The 19,443-nt window shown below is 47.1% G+C and overlaps 1 protein-coding gene across 1 annotated transcript in view; it reads left to right on the top strand.

Annotated features, from left to right (window-relative positions):
• ZBTB49 (zinc finger and BTB domain containing 49) overlaps positions 1-16,722 on the top strand; it is a 28,126-nt gene extending 11,404 nt beyond the window's left edge. The window contains 6 exon segments of the mRNA XM_032493888.1: positions 2,697-2,743; positions 9,899-9,972; positions 11,435-11,517; positions 11,610-11,771; positions 15,484-15,554; positions 15,556-16,722. Coding sequence (XP_032349779.1) covers positions 2,697-2,743; positions 9,899-9,972; positions 11,435-11,517; positions 11,610-11,771; positions 15,484-15,554; positions 15,556-16,137 — 1,019 coding nt within the window. The 3' untranslated portion in view covers positions 16,138-16,722.
• Positions 16,723-19,443: the final 2,721 nt, after the last annotated feature.

The raw sequence follows: 19,443 nt of genomic DNA, 5'->3' as shown, positions 1-19,443 counted from the left end.
TCATTTTAATGACAGTTTTATGTGATAAACTTTCCATCTCTAAAGTTTGGTGAGTTATTCTGATGCACTCAAATTTTCAAATTAATTATAAAACAGATAAGCAATATTAGTTTGCTGTTTAGAATTAGATTTTTTTTAAAGCATAATGTAGGTTCATTCAGACTAAAGTAACTTAGTTTGAGTAATTCTGAAAGTTTTCTGGAAAGTAATTTGAGTATCAAATTTTTTAAGTTGTCATTTGGGAGGCAGGAGGTGAACTTTTTAATATGGATCAGCTTTAGCCATTTGATATTTTCGAAGGAAATTTTTCCATTTGAACATTGAATTTTCAGTTTTACTACATTGATTTGTGTCTCCTCCCCTTCCCCAAAACTTTTTTTCCAAAAGCTTTTTACAAAGTGTTATACAAACTTACATTACATGATACGATATATGTATATTACTTTCCTTCCTGCCCTGAAACGTGATGACTCTAATAACACCATAAATTAATGGCAGTTACTTTATGGGCTTGAGAAGCAATATGTTACAGAACGCTTCTAAAATAACCTCTCTCCAGGTGCTCTGGGAATTGTGGTTATTAACGTGACGGTCTGTCAGCACTTCTGACTCCCCGTTTGCTTAGGTGTTTACTACCTCGTTGTGTTAAGAGACTGAATTAATATTTATGAAATCTCTTTACAAATCTGTGTATTTGAATATGAAGTACTACTATCATTATTAACTAGTATTAACTCAGTTTTTCCCTGAAAAAATTTAATTTAGGTCATTGTGTTTTCTTATATTTCCTGGAACCTAACGATCACTGTCATTTTTATTTGAGAAACTTATTGGTTTAGCTTTAAAGGAAACAGAAACTGTTTATTCTGCAAGCACATCTTTGGGTAATAGTCATGGTACAGCTATGTGGCACAGATGCTCCTGGGATGTAAATACACTGAGAAGGGCAGCAGTTCTCAAAGTCTGGTCTGGGGCACCCTTTCAGGGGCTCAGGGAGGCCAGAGCTATTTGTATCATAGTGTAGGGTGTTAGTTGGCCTTTTCCTTCTCCCAAGAGTGTGCAGTGGAGTCAGCTAAAGGCTGCAGGGTGTGTGATGAGACTGTCACTCTGGTGGGCAATGAAAAATGTATACTTATATGTCAAAGATCACTCAGTCTTGATTTCTAATATGGCCTGTACCAACAGAGATAGCCCACATGAACAAAAGCTCTTTAGGACCCTCAATTGCTGAGTGTAAAGGCGTCCTGAGAGCAAAACGTTTGAGAGCAGGGTTATTAGCCCTGGCCACTTGAGAGTCTTAATAACTGGTGCCCTCTTTCTTCAGACTCTCCCCATGATGGTGACTTTAACATAACATAATCTGTTATCTCCATAATTTCAGACATAAGTGTAGTCCGAAATACAGAATCAATATGATTATAATTGCAGTTGACCCTTGTAGGGCTTAGGGGCCCTGACCCCCTAAGCAGTCAGATTCCTAGTATAACTGACGGTCAGTTGCACACCAGTTCCTCCACATGGTGGGTTCGGCCAGCCTCAGACTGGGTAGTACTGTTGTAGCTTTACTGTGGAAGGGAGTCTGCATTTACGTGAACCCAAGCAGTTCATACCCTGTCGTTCAAGGATCATCTGTACTTGGGGTCGGAAGCCCCCCCCCCCAGCACCCTTGAGGAAGCCATTAAACAGTTTCAGGAAGAGATCAAAATAAAAATACCCTAATTTGACACAACATTGTAAAATGATTATAAATCAATAAAAAATGTTAAAAAAATAAAATAAAAATAACTAAAAATAAAAACACCCTGGTGGCAGCCCAGAAAGCTAGCAAACCCCGGCGATACAGTAGGAAGGGACACAGTCGTCTTATTTTTTAAAAAGGATCTTAATGAAACCACGAGATTGGAGGAGGATGGGGACAATGGAAGGTTTTTGGTCCTTGCGGTCTTATTTATTAGGGTTCCGTAGGTTAAGGTGATACCTGAAGTGTGCTTTTAAACAGATCATTTTCTAGAGACTACTCAGAACTGCCATGGCTTCTTTGTAGCAGAGCTCCCTTCTCTACATCTATTACAGTGTAATTCTTCAGAGTTCCTCAAATCAGAGGGGGCTAAGCAGCTGGCGAGGGAGCGCATCCCACGCTGGGATCATGTTTCCCCCTTAGCGCGTTTCCGCCAAGGCTGAGAGGCGGTAGAGAGGCTTTTCCCCGTCACTCTTTCAGGAGGTCCTGCTCTGTTTCGGGCTGCCCCAGGTTCCTACCTCATGTGGTATGAAGGAGTCACTTGGCTCAGTTCGAAATCGGTGGCAATCGGAGGAGTCAGACTAAAGGACAGGGGACTAGGTTCCTGCTGTTCAGCAAGAAAACTCAGATTTCATTTTCAGATGAAGGCAAAGGCTATGTCCAAACCTAAGTATGGTTTGAATGCAGATAAATTCATTTGATTTCAACACTGGTTTATATTGGAGGACAGGTGAAGTTTTTAGAGAAGAGTGAATATGGATCTCACTCTTCTCATCCAAGGGCGAGAGAGAGGACTACCAGGGCGCAGAGGCTCCTGTTTTCATAGCCTTTCAGTAACGTGTGTAGTGCTCTGCTTTGACAGCCAGGACCCAGGAGGCAGGTCTAAACATGTTAAACAGAAGATGATTGTGCAAAGATTGCTAATGATTTTACAAGTTGTTGTTTTGTTTTGTTTTAGGTGAGAAACCTTTTGAATGTAACATGTGTGGGAAACATTTCTCTCAGGTGGGAATACTTTTATTTATTGTTAATCGTTGGAAACCTGAAACCCACTGTTTATTTTTATTACAGATAAGCCATACTTTTGGACTTGTGAGAAAAGCTTCTGACAAAATCTGTAACTTTTAACAGACTTCAGACTAAATCAGGAGAAAATAATTTTCAAGAAAACAAATTTCTAGCTGATGAGGAGAAAATACCATTTTTTATAAGCATGTGAACTCTCACGGTACCTCCCCGTTCATCAAGGATGGGCCCAAGTTCTAGTATATTTCTCCTCCTCCGGGAATGATGTTCCCAGTAAACCATATGGAGCACCACCTGGGGCTGCAGATTGTGCTGGGCTGGATCCAAGAATGTCCTGATTCTTCCTGACACTGTAGGTGTTAGGATGTTGGATAAAAGACCAAACACTTTTCATGCCCTGCCTGCACTCCCTGTTAGCTGACCTCAGTTACGACCCTTTGCACGTGTGCCCTCTCGCCCAGCCAGCATGCGTCGTGTCCTCCCACAGGCTGTGTACTGATCTGGGCACTAGACATAGAGAACCCTAGAGATGTAGTGTCTTAGAGGAAATGCTGAGCGTGGTAGAATGGCTGTGGGAATCTACTTCTGAAATGGAAGATAACGGGTCCCCTGCTGTGGGCTGGGCACTGGCATTGCAGAAGCTGCTCACAGGGGCCCGTGCGCAGCCCTGCAGAGGAAGCAGTCACCTACATCTGTTTTTACACACATGTGAGAATCTTGTAGTAACAGCGTGTGCAAGGGCTTTTGCACTGGGGAGGGGACTTCCGGGCTGGACCTTGGAGGACGCGAGCCCTCCAGTCTGGTGGGAGTTGGCCGGGCCGGCCCTGTGGGGCACAGACAGAGTAAGGGAGCGCCCGCTCTGCACACGGCTCCTCCAGTTTCCCCTTCACCATTGCCTGCGCGCCACGACCTGAGATCTAATTACTGTCCCCTCTTCCTGCTCCCCTCGTGCAGTGATTCACCATGTCCTCACGTGTCCCTCTGCATTATTCATCCGAGTGGGGGCCGTGCACCCACTGGGTGTTCAGTAAGCTTCTGCTGAACTGAGTGGAGCAGCCATCGCTCATCTGCCCCTCTTGCTGGGACCTGTGCTGCTTCATACCTGCCCCGCCTGTGGGTCAGAGCTCGGGCTCGAGGGCCAGACAGTCTGGATTTGAATCCAGCCTCTGGTCTACTGCTCTGACCTTGGGCAAGCTACCCAGCCTTTTGTCCCTGCGTTTCCTAGGCTGTAAATTGTGAGGAGTAACTGAGTTGATAGGATGAAGTCCTTAGAATCGGAGTGAGTGCTCAGGAGACATTATTGGTCCTTACCCTGTTGCCATCGCCTCCTTCCTCTCATGTCTTCTGTCCCCCTCTGCGTTTGCAGACCAGTCTTCCTAAGGCAACCCCCTCCCCAAACCACCACCATTTTCATCTTACCAGCTTTTGTGTGGTGGGAAAGCATAAAACCTAGATTAATGACCACTAATAATTAGCAATCACAACTTCTCTGGACCTCATCTTTCTAATCCTTAAAATAGGGGTAATACCACCTCATGGGAATGTTAGGATTAAATGAAAAAATGGACGTGAAAGTCCTTTATACATTTAAATTCTGATAACAATGTAGGTTCTGTTCTTTTCTTGCTTGGAACCCTTCTGTGACCAAATGAAGTAAAACCAGACACCCAGGCACCCTGAGCCTGCCTTCAGCCCTCTCTCCTGGCATTGATGCCGGGGCTCTCTCCCAGAGATTCCGACTCTCTTGGTTTGGGGTGGGGCTTAAGTGTTGATACTTTTGAAAAATTTTTTAAATTTTTAAAATGTTAAGTTTTAACTAGAGAGGCGATAGCAAATAGGAAAGGGTAGAAATAGAACATACATTTAGAAGTCCAAAGTTTTTTAAATATATATGTATGTGATATATATTCATATGATGTGTGTGATGTGTATGTTTATATAATATATACTGAGCTTATAGAAGCTCAAACAATTAAATCCATAAAGTCAGAGTTATCACTCTGTTGTGAATACTTTTCATATCTGACGGGATCAGCTTCTCCGATTTGAAGGGGTGGAGGTCTAGGAAGTTGATCTAATTTGCATCAAAATTTCAGATGAATTTTCAGTCTGTTTTCTTGTATATACGCTTCCAAGTTTTTACTCCTTGAACAATATGTATTAATTCTGCTCCTACTTGATATTGGAGTTACAACAAATAGGGTGACGTTGGCAATATCCTTAGAAGAGCGAGTGGGGTGTCACCTGGCTGAGAACTGTGGGCAGGCTTTTCCGAGGTTTGGTAGGTGTGCAGACGCTGCTTGGAAAGTAGGGCAGGATTGTGGTGAGAGCTGGGTCAAGAGCATGTCCAGTAAACATTTATTGAATGCCTGCTATCTGTCAAGTAGGCGGTGGGGATAGCGCAGTTAGGAACACTAGTTAGAGAAGACGACATTGAGGTGATGGGGACCAGGTCATGTAGCATCCTCTAGGCTATTATAAAGACTTTGAGTTTCCCTTTGGAGAGGAATGGAGAGCTACTAGATGGTTTTAGGCAGAGGAGTAACTTGGTCTAACTTAAGTTTTCCCAGGCTGACTGGCTGTTTTGCTGAGAGTGTACACTAAGGGTTAGGGCGTAAGCAGGCCGGAACGTTGGTTCCCTCTAACACAGTGATTCCGAGGGCAGCCTGCCCACTGCTTCAGACCGGGTCCTACACTTTCGCTGTGGGTCCTGCCAAGGGCCGCCCTGTCTGATAGGCACTACAGAAGTCCTCTTCTTCCATGCGGGTGTCTGTATTTTTATCAGATTTTTATGAATGTAGAGTTACATATAGTACATATGATTACGTATATATGATTTTCAGTGCTGTTTTCTTTCATAGTGAAATGATGACATTTCTGTGAATAAGGACTCTTAAAAAACTTCATTCAACACGTATATATTGCAAGTCTACAGTGTCCAGGGAGCTCTGCCCTGTGTGGGGCACAAAGATGAATAAGGCTTCCAGGAGCTTATCTTTGTTTAGAGGAAGAAGCAGCTGTGTGAAGTGACAAAGTGCAGTGAAATGTTGGAAATGCCATGGCAGAAAGATGTACAGGGAATAATGCGGGCAAAGAGGAGAGGAGTCCTTTCTCCCTGAAAGCTGTGGTATTTGGGTGGGTGGGGACCTGGCATGTGTCAAGTGACTGCTTAGGGGAGCCGTGAAGACAGGAGGGCACCTGAGGAGCCTGGAAGCCCCATGGTATTCCAGGCAGAGGGAGCAGCGGTGGTGTCTACACAGGGATACTGTGTAAGCCACCCTTCAGCCCAAGCCAGCATCCGTTTCTCATATGAACTGGAATACATGTGGTACAATGACTGGGGTGTCCCATGTAGCTGCCAGACTGTTTGCTTTGGCAGAAGTGAGCTTGTATTTTCCCTTCTGGAAGATTCCAAGTTAGAAAACAGAGCTACCAAAGAGAATTAATCTTTTATGCTGTTTGTTCAATTTAGTATTTAATAGGGTTAGTCTTTAAAAAAAAATGTAGCCACAACCTTAATGCTGAGTCAGCAAGCAGTTGATACATGAGAAAGGTATGCCAAGTCCAGGTTGTGACAACGGAACATACGTGTGTTAGCATAATCCTGGGCTCTGCACCTGCCTGGATCGCAGGAAGGAAGAGTCCTGCCGTACTTCAGAGTATGAACGAGGATCCATTTGGAGCCACGTGTCTCCCATGTGGAGTAGAACCTGGGCATCCAGAGGACAAAATAAGATGAGTGACAGATCTGGAGTGCCTGTCACGTGAGAAACAGGAAAAGGGAAACTCAGCATATTTAGCTGTCTTTGGGAGAGGAATGGAGTTGTTTTGTCTCTCCAAGGTGGCAGAAATAGGAGCACTGAGCAGCTGCTGCAGAAGGATGAGTTCTGAGAGGCTCAGTGCCCTCCCAGCAGCTCCTGTGTTCAGGGCGTGGTGGGCAGGATGCAGCATCCTGCAGGGGCCGCCGGGACGCGTGGTTCCAGGGTGCTGATGTGGCCTGATGCCAGGGTGACAAAGTTTCACCCCATCCATGGTGAAAACGCAAAATACAAGATTTTTTTTTTAAAGGGAAGCAGGGAGATTAGAGTAAATGATCATTTGACTACTCAGCAGAACTTTTTTTTTTAATGGAGGTACCAGGGATAGAACCCAGGACGTCGTGCATGCTAAGCATGTGCTCTACCGCTGAGCTGTACCCTCCAGCCACTGAGTAAGAATATTTTCATGCACTTTCTTAAGTTATTAAGTTTTCAACTCTGAGCTGATATTTCCCACACTGTCAAATGTCCTTTTATCAATGTAATGGTCAGTTTTTTAGGTGACATCTCTGTGTTAATATCTAGATTTTTTTTTCTGTTTTAAACACTTAGAACACAAATGACTTTTAAGATCTGAGTTCCCTTTTATCTCTAAAATTTTCTGATTCCCTGTTTTCTTATAGAAACAATCAGTAGCCATTAGAAGAGTATTCTGAGAGAGAATTTATCCTTGGTTTGATCGTGTTTAAATACTGATGTTCAGGTACCTATCTGAGTGGGTTTATTTTTTTAATTACTCGATAAATCAGGTGTTAGTTTCTTTTCTGCGACAGAGTTTTTCAGTCCAGAATTCTGACGACTCCATCCTGATTTAAAATGGTATTGACTTAAAGGGAGTAGAACTTCCTTTACTGCTGGTACCTCGCTGCTGCCCGACAGCCGCACAAGCTTGGAGTCGGCAGACAAAGCGGAGGCGGAGTATTCCCGCCGGCTGTCGGGGCTGAGGCCGACTGCCGCCCAGCGCCTCTGTCTGCTTCCTGTACCCTGTGAAGCAGACTTTATGAGGACATTGTGATGACCTGGAGCACTGTTCGCAAGTGCTTAGCAGAGGGCTTCATTCAGAGTGGGCTCTTCATAAATGAGATCTCCTGCTATTACCAGTGCTGGAGTCCTCTTGGACCCAGCGGTAGATCATTTCTAGGACTGTGTGCTTTCTAGTCTGTGTACTTAGGATATAATTAGCAATAAAGCATAGCAAAGTTTACCGAAAATAAAGACGCTTGAGCAAAGAGCACGTAATCTGAGCCCTAGTTCACAATGTAATTTGGTGTAAATTGTCTGAATATATTATTGGACTTGCCTAAATCATGTAATTACTTAATCTGTTTTTGTACCATGTATCAGACTATATGCTGCTTTATCTGGGGGAATGATAATTATTTTCATTACACATTTCCAACACTAAATAGCTAAAGAAACATTTTAAAGTTTGTTTTACAATTGCTTACTATAATATTAAGTGGAAGACCATTCAGTAAAATTTACTTTGGAAACAAGTCATTGTTATGCTTTATTTAAAAAGGAAATCTGCAACATTGCTGAGAATCTAATCAGAACGCATTTCAATCATAATACATAGTTCACAAGATAACTTGAAACAAGAGGATCCAATTTAACAGCTGAGCAGATGGTGCTATTCGAATTGCTGAGCTTTTCTGAAATTTGTAAGTGACTGTTTTAAAACAGTCAGCGGTGCCTTATATTAACTGCCACGAGCTGCTTCCTGAGTGGCAGAGTGACTGTCGTGCTGAGAATTCAACACAAGCTAGTTTTTTCACAGAAACGTGCACGCCCTTCGTGTAAGACAAGAGTTTAAATCAGACAAACCAGTATTAATTCCTATCCATGTAACTTAGGGCAACCAATTTATTTCTCTGAATCTCAGTTTTACATCTGGAAAATAGAGATAACACTACTAATTTCTGAGGGCAAGTTGGTTATGTATGTAAAAGCCTGAGTAGACCAAATGTCTATTGCTGTTGACATTTGCTGTTTTATTATTGTTACTAATAATCATTCAGTTAAAAGCTGGGTATTTGCCAATGTTTTGCCAGATTCTTTCTCTTTGGTTATCTAAAATACACCAGTTTTTTTAAAAGCCATATTTATCATATTCTGAAATGTTGTATCTAAGTTAGTGTGTCCCAGTCTGGTAGACGTAAAGAACCTTCCAAGTTACATAAATTCCACAGACAGCATCCTTTATACTGGCCACAGATGGACATCAAACCCATCTTCAGACCTACAGCCACGAACTATCTTTGCATCTTGTTTAAAATATAGTTTGCAAATTTACAAAGCCACGTTTATGAGTCGGGTTTTACTGTTCATGCTGGCTTTTTGGCTTATTTTGTGTGTGCTGCCTGCACATTATTGCCCTTGAGTATGTTCATCCTATTCAGTGTGGGGGTTTTGTAACAGAATTAAGTATGGGACATGACAGTTTGAGACTATTAATTTAAATTACAGCTATGGAAGATTTTGTTTCCAAATCCTAATTTAACACATTTGCCAGTAGCGTTTTTAATATCTGAGGCATTTGCAGTTTTAATTTCACTGTACCTTAAGCAATTTCATTGATTTCCTATCAATTAGTACCTGGAAATCTATTCTCTGGTCTTCATTTAAATCAGTTAACCTTCATAAAGCCCGGCTAGTTTCACAGATTAGGAACATAAAAGGCCCGAAGCTGCAGGACGACTGTGAATCTCCTGGTTTGCATTTTTGCACAGAGGTAAAAATGACCAGGCTGTCAGGCAGAACAACCATACTGCCGGAGGAAATAGTTTTGAGAAATGTCTCACCTTCTTTATGAACAAAAGCATGTTTTTAAGGAAGAAACAATGAATACTGAAATAACCAAGTGCAAATGATACCTTTTTTTCAAATGATGTTTGCATATAGATGGTCCAGGTTAAAAAAAATACAAAATAAAATATATCAAGAGCTGTTTAAACACAAGCTTAGCGACCCCTAAAGAAGTCCCCACGGTGTGTCAGGCACATTTAAGAGGGACACGGCACCCCGCACACCTGAGATGGGCCAGGCTAGGGGCTGGCGTGGAGCGCAGAGCTGAGAGGCACCCCTGTTCAGCAGATTGCTTGCGGGTCGGGGGGATCCCTAAGGCCGAAGTGGGCTGGACCTCCATCTCCTCGCACGTGGCTCCTTCTGAGTTGTGCATCAGGAGTCTTCATTCTGAAGTAGGACTGGAACCTGGCTGAATCTGTCAGTTTCCATTTTGAATTTGTATGCCCTGAAAAAAAAGAGAAAAAAAACCTTTCATTGTTGGCATGTTTTTGCTTTTCCTTTTTTGCAGGCGGGCAACTTGCAAACTCACTTGCGTCGGCATTCCGGAGAGAAGCCGTACATCTGCGAGATCTGCGGGAAGAGGTCAGTGCCGGCCTCGCTCACCCCGCGCGAGGAGCAGCCCTCGTCTCAGCGGCTTTGAAAGTCCGTGTTCCCTGAGCCACGGGGGGGCTCGCTGCCTCACTAAGGAACACAGTAAAGCCAAACCCTCTGGCTTTTGATGTGATGCACATGAGAATAACCCAAAGAAGTGGAAATATTAATTAAAAGAATGAGAATCTAGGACACAAGTCTTAGGAAATGGGATTTTACAGGAAACAAAATTATTTTATACTAAAATTTCCATTCATTCCAAGAATGTCTGTTAAAATAGATGAGTGCCAGAGGTGACTGGTAGGGGAAATGAGACTTGCGGCCTGAACGCCTGGCCTTCAGGAGGGGGTGGTAGGAGGCACCCCAGCTGTGCACCCAGACCCATAAAGGGCTGTGAGTTCAGCCACAGGCAGGGTGGGCCAAGCCTGAGGGCCGGGGAGGGCTTAGACTTGGGAAGTGGGAATCGACCTGACTTACTCTGGAGGTGGAGAGCGGTCTGGAGAGATGGTCCCTGCAACGTGGACCCCTGTCCCCTCACTGGGGGCCCTTGTCGAGAGTCCACAGCCTCGGTCACCTGATGGCCAGTCATTGTAGGACAGCAGGGAACAGCCAGGATTCTACCAGTCGCGTAGTGTTTTATTCATGTAACCATTCATTCGGCCAACATTTATTAGGCACCTTCTGTATGCTAAGTGCTGTGATGGGAACAAAAACATAAACAGTACAGATTCTCTGCGTCTGATAAGTTTGCACTCAGGAGCTGGGGGATGGGACAGGAGTGGGACAGCTGTGGTCACAGTCCGCTGTGAGGACGCACAACACCCTTGGTTCTGTTGTCTCTGCAGATGGTATAAAACAGAGAAGTAAAAGCTGCCTAGCCTCACATGTCACCCTTTCTGCCGTAGCCCCCTGGACACTGAAGACCAAGTTTAGTGCCCAGGTCACATGTGCTGCTTCCTGGAGATGCCTTGTAGCAGAAACTCCCTGCTGCTTGACTTGGGGTCCCTGAAAGTCTTGTTTTGCAGGGCACTTTAAATGTGAGCTTTCTGAACTCCCATTAAAAGTAAGGCATGCATTTCAAATCATGTCTGTATTGCAACATCTTCCCCCAAACACAACCTTTTACTCTCCTGTCGAGTACGGTGGAAAGGAAAGAGCATAGGTTTCCATATTCGAGGATTGGGTTGATCATCTCGGAAGGGGAAAGGTTAATGAAAGTAGGGAGGAGAAAGGGTTTTAAGAGCAAAACACTTGGATCATTTTCTACTTTCCTTTAAAAAGAAGAGAAAAAAAGTAATTTTTAAAAATGCACATTTCAAATGAAATAGGCCACTCCTGATTACATTCTGAAGTAACACAGGGAGAATTCATCTCCTCCCTCAGTGACTTGCAATTATAAAGATTTGCAGTAACTCAGAAAGGCTGTTAATTGAATTTCCAAATTACATTACAGGTTTGCAGCCTCTGGTGATGTCCAGCGTCACATAATTATTCACTCAGGAGAAAAACCACACTTGTGTGACATCTGTGGTCGAGGTAGAGCTGAGCGTTTTCCTTTTCTTCCCTTGAAGATTTCCGATTAAGCTGTCCTCAGTCCTTCAGCTTAACACCTGCTCCGGTCTCCCCAGGGTTCAGCAACTTCAGTAACCTGAAGGAGCACAAGAAGACGCACACGGCCGACAAGGTATTCACCTGCGACGAGTGCGGGAAGTCTTTCAACATGCAGAGGAAGCTGGTGAAGCACCGGGTCCGGCACACGGGGGAGCGGCCCTACAGCTGTTCCGCCTGCGGTGAGTCCCCGCCCGCCGCAGGCCGGCGGTCACCTGGCCGCCCCTGTGGGGAGGGCGCCCGTCTCTGCCCGCTCCGTCATGGGCTGTTCGGGTCCCGGATAAGCCATCCCTTTTCTCTTGGGTAAACTGGAAGTAATGCTGTTCCACTGCCCCCTTGGTCTTCTCTGATTTGTCTCCGTTCACGTAGCAGACGTTGACTCAGTGTCTTCCGAGTCAACCAGGAACTGTCCTAGGTGCTCCGGATACAAAGATGACTGATACGGGGCCCCAGGTGCCGCGTGCTCCTGGTCTGGGCTGGCGGGGCACAGGCAGTTGGAAAAGTGGGGGAGAGCATCGTGGGTTTGAGACGGAGGGTTCTTGAGACCATGTATCATGAAGCCGAGGTTGTTTCTGAGGCATTTGACCCATCAGTGACATCATCAGGAAGGAAAGGGAAGGCTGGCAGCCCTCAGTCTCAGGGTTCATCCCTGCCCAGGTGAGGAAACTGGGACTGTGAGTTCAGCCTCCTGTTACGACGGTCACAGAGTGTTGGAGCCTCTGGAGAACTCAGGGAGTGTGTGCGTGTGTGCGTGCACAGGCATGTGTACACGTGACAGTGTGGGTTGAATCTCAGGTGAATGAGTGAGTGACCATTGCTATGATTACTTGTTTGGAACAAATAGGAACAATGCTCGGAGTCAGGCAGCGAAGCCTGGAACTGGGGCACCCCTGGAGTGGCTCCTTCTCATGGTGATTGGTGTCTAAAGTAGGGCAGGACGTGTGGGAACTGGAGGCAGCTTTCTTTGTATCTCCCACTTAAATTGTATCTCGATCTCCTGGACACGAATGTCTGTCAGCACCTCCAGGACCATTCTGATCATCCTTAAAGGATAAAATTACATCACTTTAAATCACAATTACAGTCCCAAATCCTTAATTTAAAGTGTCAGTTCCAAATTATTGTTGTATCTGTGAACTGGAGTGCAGGTTCAGTGTTCTCGTCCCCTCCCAGCGGGGCCTGGCTGCCAGCCCAGACCCCCGCCGAGGAGGAGGCGCAGCAGGACCCCGTCTCCCATCCCCACGCTTGCACCCCTTCCCCCACCAACAACCAGGGTTTTGTTTTTGGGGCATCAGGGGAAGAGAGAAAGGGAGCGAGAGCGTTCTCACATGACCGGTTCAAGTCTTTTTAATAGCTTATTGAGATAAACCTCAGACTGTAACATCTACCGTGCAGAGTGAACAGTTCGGCGGTTTCAGCGTATTCAGAGTTGTGCTTCCCTCACCACGATCGAACCTGAACGTTTTCATAGCCCAGAAGAGAAAGCCCACACCCAGCAGCAGTCACTCCACACTCCCTCCCTGCAGCCCTGGGCAGCCATCAGTCCACTTTCTGTGCCTATAGGTGTGCCTGTTCCAGACATTTTGTGTCAATGGAATCATATGATACGTGGTCTTTCGTAATTGTCTCCTTTCACTTAGCAAATTTGCTGTGGACACTCACGTGCAAGTTTATGCGTGGGTGTATGTTTTCATTTTCCTGGGTTCAAAAGATAGTTTCCATTTTAAGGTGGCTTCATGTTCTGAGCTTTGCTGTGTTTGAAGCTTGTCTGTATCTCTCCTCTGCCTCCTCCCTCCCTCCTCCACCTCCCTCTCCCCTCCCTCCATCTCATCCCCCTGTCCCTGTCCCTGTCCCTCTGTTTCCAGCAGTTCATGCTTCTTCTAAGGCCAGCCCTAGACCCACTCCGTTCTCCTTCCCCAGCATTCAGCTGCACTTTCTAAGATGGAGAGGCGCTTTTTCTTCCAGCCCGACTTTTCCCTCTAGCCCTTAGTTTTGTAGCAGTTTACTCCAAGGAGACTTTCTCTGTTGGGGTCCCATCTGCACCTCAAAGCAGTCCTCTTAGGCTGGATTTCAAAAGGCTCCAGACTGGCTCACTGGCAAGCATGACCCCTGTCTGATCTGTGGAAATACCCATGGTCTGTGCTCCAGGGGGTCTGCAGGCCCACACCAGCACAGAGATGACCCTCCCCTCTCTGCCACCCATCCTGCAAGCCAGCTGTCTCCACTGGATTTTCCCCAGCAGAAGGTGGGCGCTGCTTCACTGTGACCTCCTGATGGAGGGACAGAGGAGAGACACTTCCCATATCCCCTCTCTCTCCGTGGGAACTCTACTGTGGCTGAAATTGTACATATTAAGGAACCTGAAAGCAGTGATCACCTTTTGCCCAGTAATTCCACTGTTGAGAATTTATCTTAAGGAAAAAAGGAAAAGAAGGATATTAATTGCACCTCAGATATAGGAGCAAACAATTAGAAGCAGCCCAAATAGCCCACCATTGTTTGACTAGGACTGGATGGCTGAGAATTCAAATATAGTGACATAGGAATGAGTGAGAAGTTCTAAAATGTGTCCCCGTAAATTGTATAGCTTGTTTCAGCCCTTTATAAATATATTATGACTTCCGTAAGGTTGCTGATTGGTTTTTCCTTTCTGATCTGCTAACCAACTCTAACGGCAGAACTAGATCCCCTGCTTCTATGATATATCCAGAAAAAGAAAAGGGAGCCTGGAGAAGGAGACATAAAATGATGTTGGGAGCTGGACACATTAGTATCTTTAGAAAAGATGCTTCTAAGTTATAGATTGGCTGTGTTAGATTTATGAAAATCTGAACAAAACTGACAGAGTTTCCCAGCATAGGTAGCAGGCCAGCGCCCTGGCCTACTCAGCAGGCACTCCCACGCAGGGCGGCCAGGGCTCGCATGAGGCACCAGATGAGGCTAAAGGTTGGAGGGGCTACAGCTGGAGAAGTGTGGACAAGTCTGGAATCCAGAGTGAGCAGGTGATCGATGCTGGAGAGGGCGTGGAGAAAAGGGAGCCCTCCTACACTGGTGGTGGGAATGGAGTTTGATGCAGTCATTATGGAAAACAGTATGGAGATTCCTCAAAAGACTAAAAATAGATCCAGCAATCCCACTCCTGGGCATATATCCAGAGGGAACCTTAATTCAAAAAGATACATGTACCCCAGTGTTCATAGCAGCACTATTTACAATAGCCAAGACATGGAAGAAACCCAAATGTCCGTCAACAGATGACTGGATAAAGAAGCTGTGATATATTTATACAATGGAATACTACTTAGCCATAAAAAATGATAAAATAATGCCATTTGCAGCAACATGGATGGACCTGGAGATTGTCATTCTAAGTGAAGGAAGCAAGAAAAAGAAAGAAAAAGACCATATGATATCACTCATATGTGGAATATAAAAAAGAGACAAACGAACTTATTTACAAAACAAAAACAGACTCACAGACATAGAAAACTTATGGCTGTGGGGCAGGGAAGGGGGTGGTAAGGGATAATTGGGAGTTCAAGATTTGCAGATACTAACTAATGTATATAAAATAGATAAACAAGAAGGTCCTGCTGTACAGCACAGAGAACTGTATTCAGTATCTTGCAGTAACTTGTGAAAAAGAGTATGAAAACGAATATATGTATGTTCATGTGTGACTGAAGCACTGCATTATGCTATACCGTAGAAATTGACACATTGTAAACTGACTATACTTCAATAAATATATATATATATATATACAGAGTGAGCAAGTGATGCAGGGCCCAACTGAGTTCAAGTCAAAGCAGCGTGGGCCAGGGTTTAGCAGTTGGAGGAGGGGACTCCTTCCAGAATGTTCCCCGCTGAAAAGACCCCTTTTTCTTCCTCCAGGAAAATGTTTCGGTGGCTCTGGGGACCTCCGCAGGCACGTCCGCACTCACACCGGGGAGAAGCCGTACACCGTGTGACGTCTGCAGCAAGTGCTTCACGCGCTCGGCCGTGCTGCGGCGGCACCGGAAGATGCACTGCCGAGCGGACGACGCGGGGCTCGCGCCGCCCATCGCCCCCTCGGAGCCTGGGAAACCTCAGAGCGCAGACTCCTTTTCCCAAGACGTGTCTGTGACTTTGATGCCCGTGTCCGTTAAGCTCCCCGTCCACCCAGTGGAAGAAGAGCCAGCGACTGAATTCGACAGCCACTCTGCCGGCTCCTACTGTAAGTTCCGGCCCACGGTGCAGCCTCACGGAGTCGGTGACCAGGAGAGGCTCAGCTTGGATCCGGCTAAAGCCGCCAAGCCCCCGCTGCCGCAGGCGCAGCCTCAGGCTTACGCTTACGCGGACGTGGCCGGCGCCGAGCCCCTGCAGGCCGACGGCATGGCCATGATCCGCTCCTCGCTGGCCGCGCTGGACCAGCACTGCGGGGACCCCCTGGGCAGCCGCACCGCGGCCCCCGCGCACAGGAACTCGGACGGACAGTTCTTCTCCAGCATGACCCTCTGGGGGCTGGCAATGAAGACGCTGCAGAATGAGAGCGAGCTGGACCAGTGACGTCCTGCGGCGGCGCCGCCTCGGTGCAGACCTCTCAGAGCTTCAGGAGCAAGCCGTCCCCAGTTGCCTTCCTAACCGGCCCGAGAGCGGTCGGACCGCTTCCCTCCTGGTGGGGCCTGATAACCAGAAGCATCCCCAGCTCAAGATTTGGGAAGGAAGGCCCCCTGGACCTTCGTGGAAGCAGACACGAGACAGCACAGCTTGTGTCACAGAAGCCAAAGGCTTGAGAGACCGTTTCATGCTTCAGTGAGCACGACGGCGTGGACTCCGGGTAACTACTGTGCGTTTGGTCATGATAAAGGGAAAATATATATATCACAATACAGATGTTATTTTTGCATTTTTATATGATTGAAATTTGTAGCATTTTGTATTTTTATTTACAAAAAGATTTTATTTGTATAGGAAACTCATACTATAATTTAATTTGAATAAATGAAAGTTGCCTTTCTATATAATATTGTGTTTCCTCCAACATTTTTTATTAATCTGAAGACCATAGTGGTACAAAGAAGATAGCCATCACCAACAGGCACCCTTGCAAGGACAAGTACCGGCTCAGTTCTGCCGCCCTGGACAGAGGACTTCCGGAGCCCAGAGCAGAGCCTGAACCCTGGCCGCCACCTCCTGGTGAGCTCGTGGGCAAGCTACTCCACCTCTCAGAACCTTCTCTGGGTTTGCTTTTCTGCAGCATGAGATAAATAGCTTTCAGCATTCTTACAAGGCTCGAATGATCTCATCCACTTGAAAATACCTGCCCAGGTCTGGTTGCTGGACAGAGCTCCTGAGCCTGCTCCTCCTCTCAGCCGCCCAGTGGACCTGCTGGCCTCTGTGGGGCCATGGGTCGTGTCCACAGCACTGTCGCTGGAATGGCAAAGTGAGATCCAGGGCAGAAAATGCGGTTACCCTTGTGGACAGCAGAAGTCACTGGTCCAGAGAACTGTTTGCACAGAGGACCGGAGTGTGTAAGGGCAACTCCAATCCTGCCGGCATCAGTCCTAGCTCAGAAATAGACAGCCAGCAAGAGACACGGGCAGGGCAGGATTTTCTTGGAAAAACCATGGTTGCAGACCAGGAGGTCAGCTGTGAAGTCAGATTCAGGTGCAACTCCTGGTGTTCCCAATCATTCAGGGCACTGCAGTCCACAAAGCCGGGGCAGCGAGCACCTACTGTCCCTGCCCTAAAGATGGGGGAGCCCAAGGTCCCACGGGTTTGCTGACCTGCACAGGGACGTGCAGCTGTGGGCGAGGCCCGAGGTCTCAGGGGCGTGCCTGGCAGTGAACTTGATGCCTGGTAGTTGCACATGGATGGTCATTTCTTTCCATCTTCCCACTTGTCCTCTTTCTCATCCCCACTCCGGCTCTTTCCAGCTCCTCCCTCCAGTATCCTGACCTCACCAACCCTTCAACCCCACTGGGACCCACGGTCCATTGGTCAGCTCATCTTTTCACAGCCTCTCGTGTCCCTGTCCACCTCCTTCCCGGGCTAAGCCCCATGGGCCATCTTGCCATGATCTGCCCTCTGGCCTCTTTATCAAGCTTACCTGGTAAACCTCCACCTGCCCTCTGCTCCTCTATGTCGGTCACTGAGCCAGGCTGGTGAGAAGCCATCCTCTGGTTTCTCCTGCAGCTCCTGGTGAGCCCTGGGTCTGTCCTGCCTCCCTCCTCGTTCTCTGGACCCTGTGCTGTCCTGAATGACTGTCTCTGTCCTCACTGTGTTCTCCAGCCTCTCTACCTCCCCGCCTCCTCCCCCGCTCAGGACCTTGCTTCCTATTTCTCTGCAGACGCAGAAGCAAACAGAAAGGATCCCTCAGCCTTCCCCCACACCTGCCAAATCCCTGTGCCTGTGCCTGTGCCTATAGATTGCACCCCCACCTACCTGCAGCCTCTCCCACCCCAGCCCACTCCCTCCAGCTTTGTTTTTCTCATTAGGACTTTCTACTGTCAAACCTACTATAGATTTCATTTGTTTCCCCACCAGGATGTACGCCCCCGAGGTTTTTGTCTCTTGTTCACTGCTCTGTCCCCAGTGCCTGGACAGTGCCTGGCATTTACTAGATGTTCAGTAAATAACAGTCAAAGCAATGTTCTTTCAGTCAAAATAGTGGACCTCCTGGATTGATCCTCTAATTTCCTTTTCTCGCTGGCACCCTGTTCTAGCAGATGACTTCTGTCCCCACTACTCCACTGAAACCCTTTTTGCCCAGGTCTCCACTGATGGCCCAGCGGTGGTTCTCGGTCCCCACCTCAGCTGACTCCTGGGCAGTGCTGATAGCTCAGCAGTGAAGTGACTCTTCCTCCGGGAGACAAGAGCCGGGGCCTCCTGGAGGCCCGCTCGTTCTGGGCTTCCCCTCACCTTGCTGACTGCTCATCTCAGCTTCCTGTTCCCCTCCTCATGCAGGAGTCGGGGTGCCCCAGAGCACAGGCCTGCAACCGGCCCCGTCCTTGCTCTCCCTCGGCCGTCCCTCCCGAACTTGTGTCTGCCCCAGGCCTCTCCCCAGACTCTAGAACCCCTCCCCTTACCTGAATGGCCAGCAGACATCTCAGACAGAACATTTTCAAAACCAAGCACCTCATCCTCTCCCCCGCTCTGGCCCACCTCATTAAATGGCAACCCCATTCGTCCAGTGGCTCAGACCAAACCCCTGAAGAGTTCCTGCCCCCATCAGTAAACGTCTACAGTGTGCCTCCTGTCACCTGGGTTCTGCCCATGGCCCGAAGAGTGGGATGTGCCCAGGCGGAAGTAAATCTTCTTGACGAGGACAGTAATGTGTTCTTGTAGAGGCAAAGTTTAGGGAAAAATGAAAACCAAAGCTTTTAAATGTGTATCTCCTGCCTCTTTCCTTTCTCCCTTTATTATTCTGCCCTAAAGCCTTAACCTAAATAAGGCAAAGCTTAGAAGTGGTGAAAAGGAAGTGTGTGACTGTGCTCTTGGATGGAAGATTCTCTTGCAGTGGGCCACGCCTTGACTTTGTGGTGTGCACGTAGCATGGGCCATCTGCAGCAAGAGTATGAGTGCACACGTGTGTACATATGTGTGCGTGTGTGTGCGTGCGCGTGCACATCATTGACCCCGGAGTCAGGGCACCTGGACTGTGTTCTCAGCTCCATCACCAGCCAGCCGTGTGACAAATGCCCTCTACTCCCTGGACTTCAGTATCCTGACTGGACCAAGGTGTTCTCAGTCCTAGTGCTCTGTGAACATTCTCTGAGGATGACCCGTAATGAGGTTCCTGTAGAACTCTCCTGGGCCAAGAACTACCTTTCATTACAAAATTGGGGTGCAGAAGCTAAGAGATTGGGCAGG

Source organism: Camelus ferus, chromosome 2, assembly GCF_009834535.1.
Source record: "Camelus ferus isolate YT-003-E chromosome 2, BCGSAC_Cfer_1.0, whole genome shotgun sequence".
Lineage (NCBI taxonomy): Eukaryota > Metazoa > Chordata > Mammalia > Artiodactyla > Camelidae > Camelus > Camelus ferus.
This window is presented reverse-complemented; position numbering and strand designations above follow the sequence as displayed.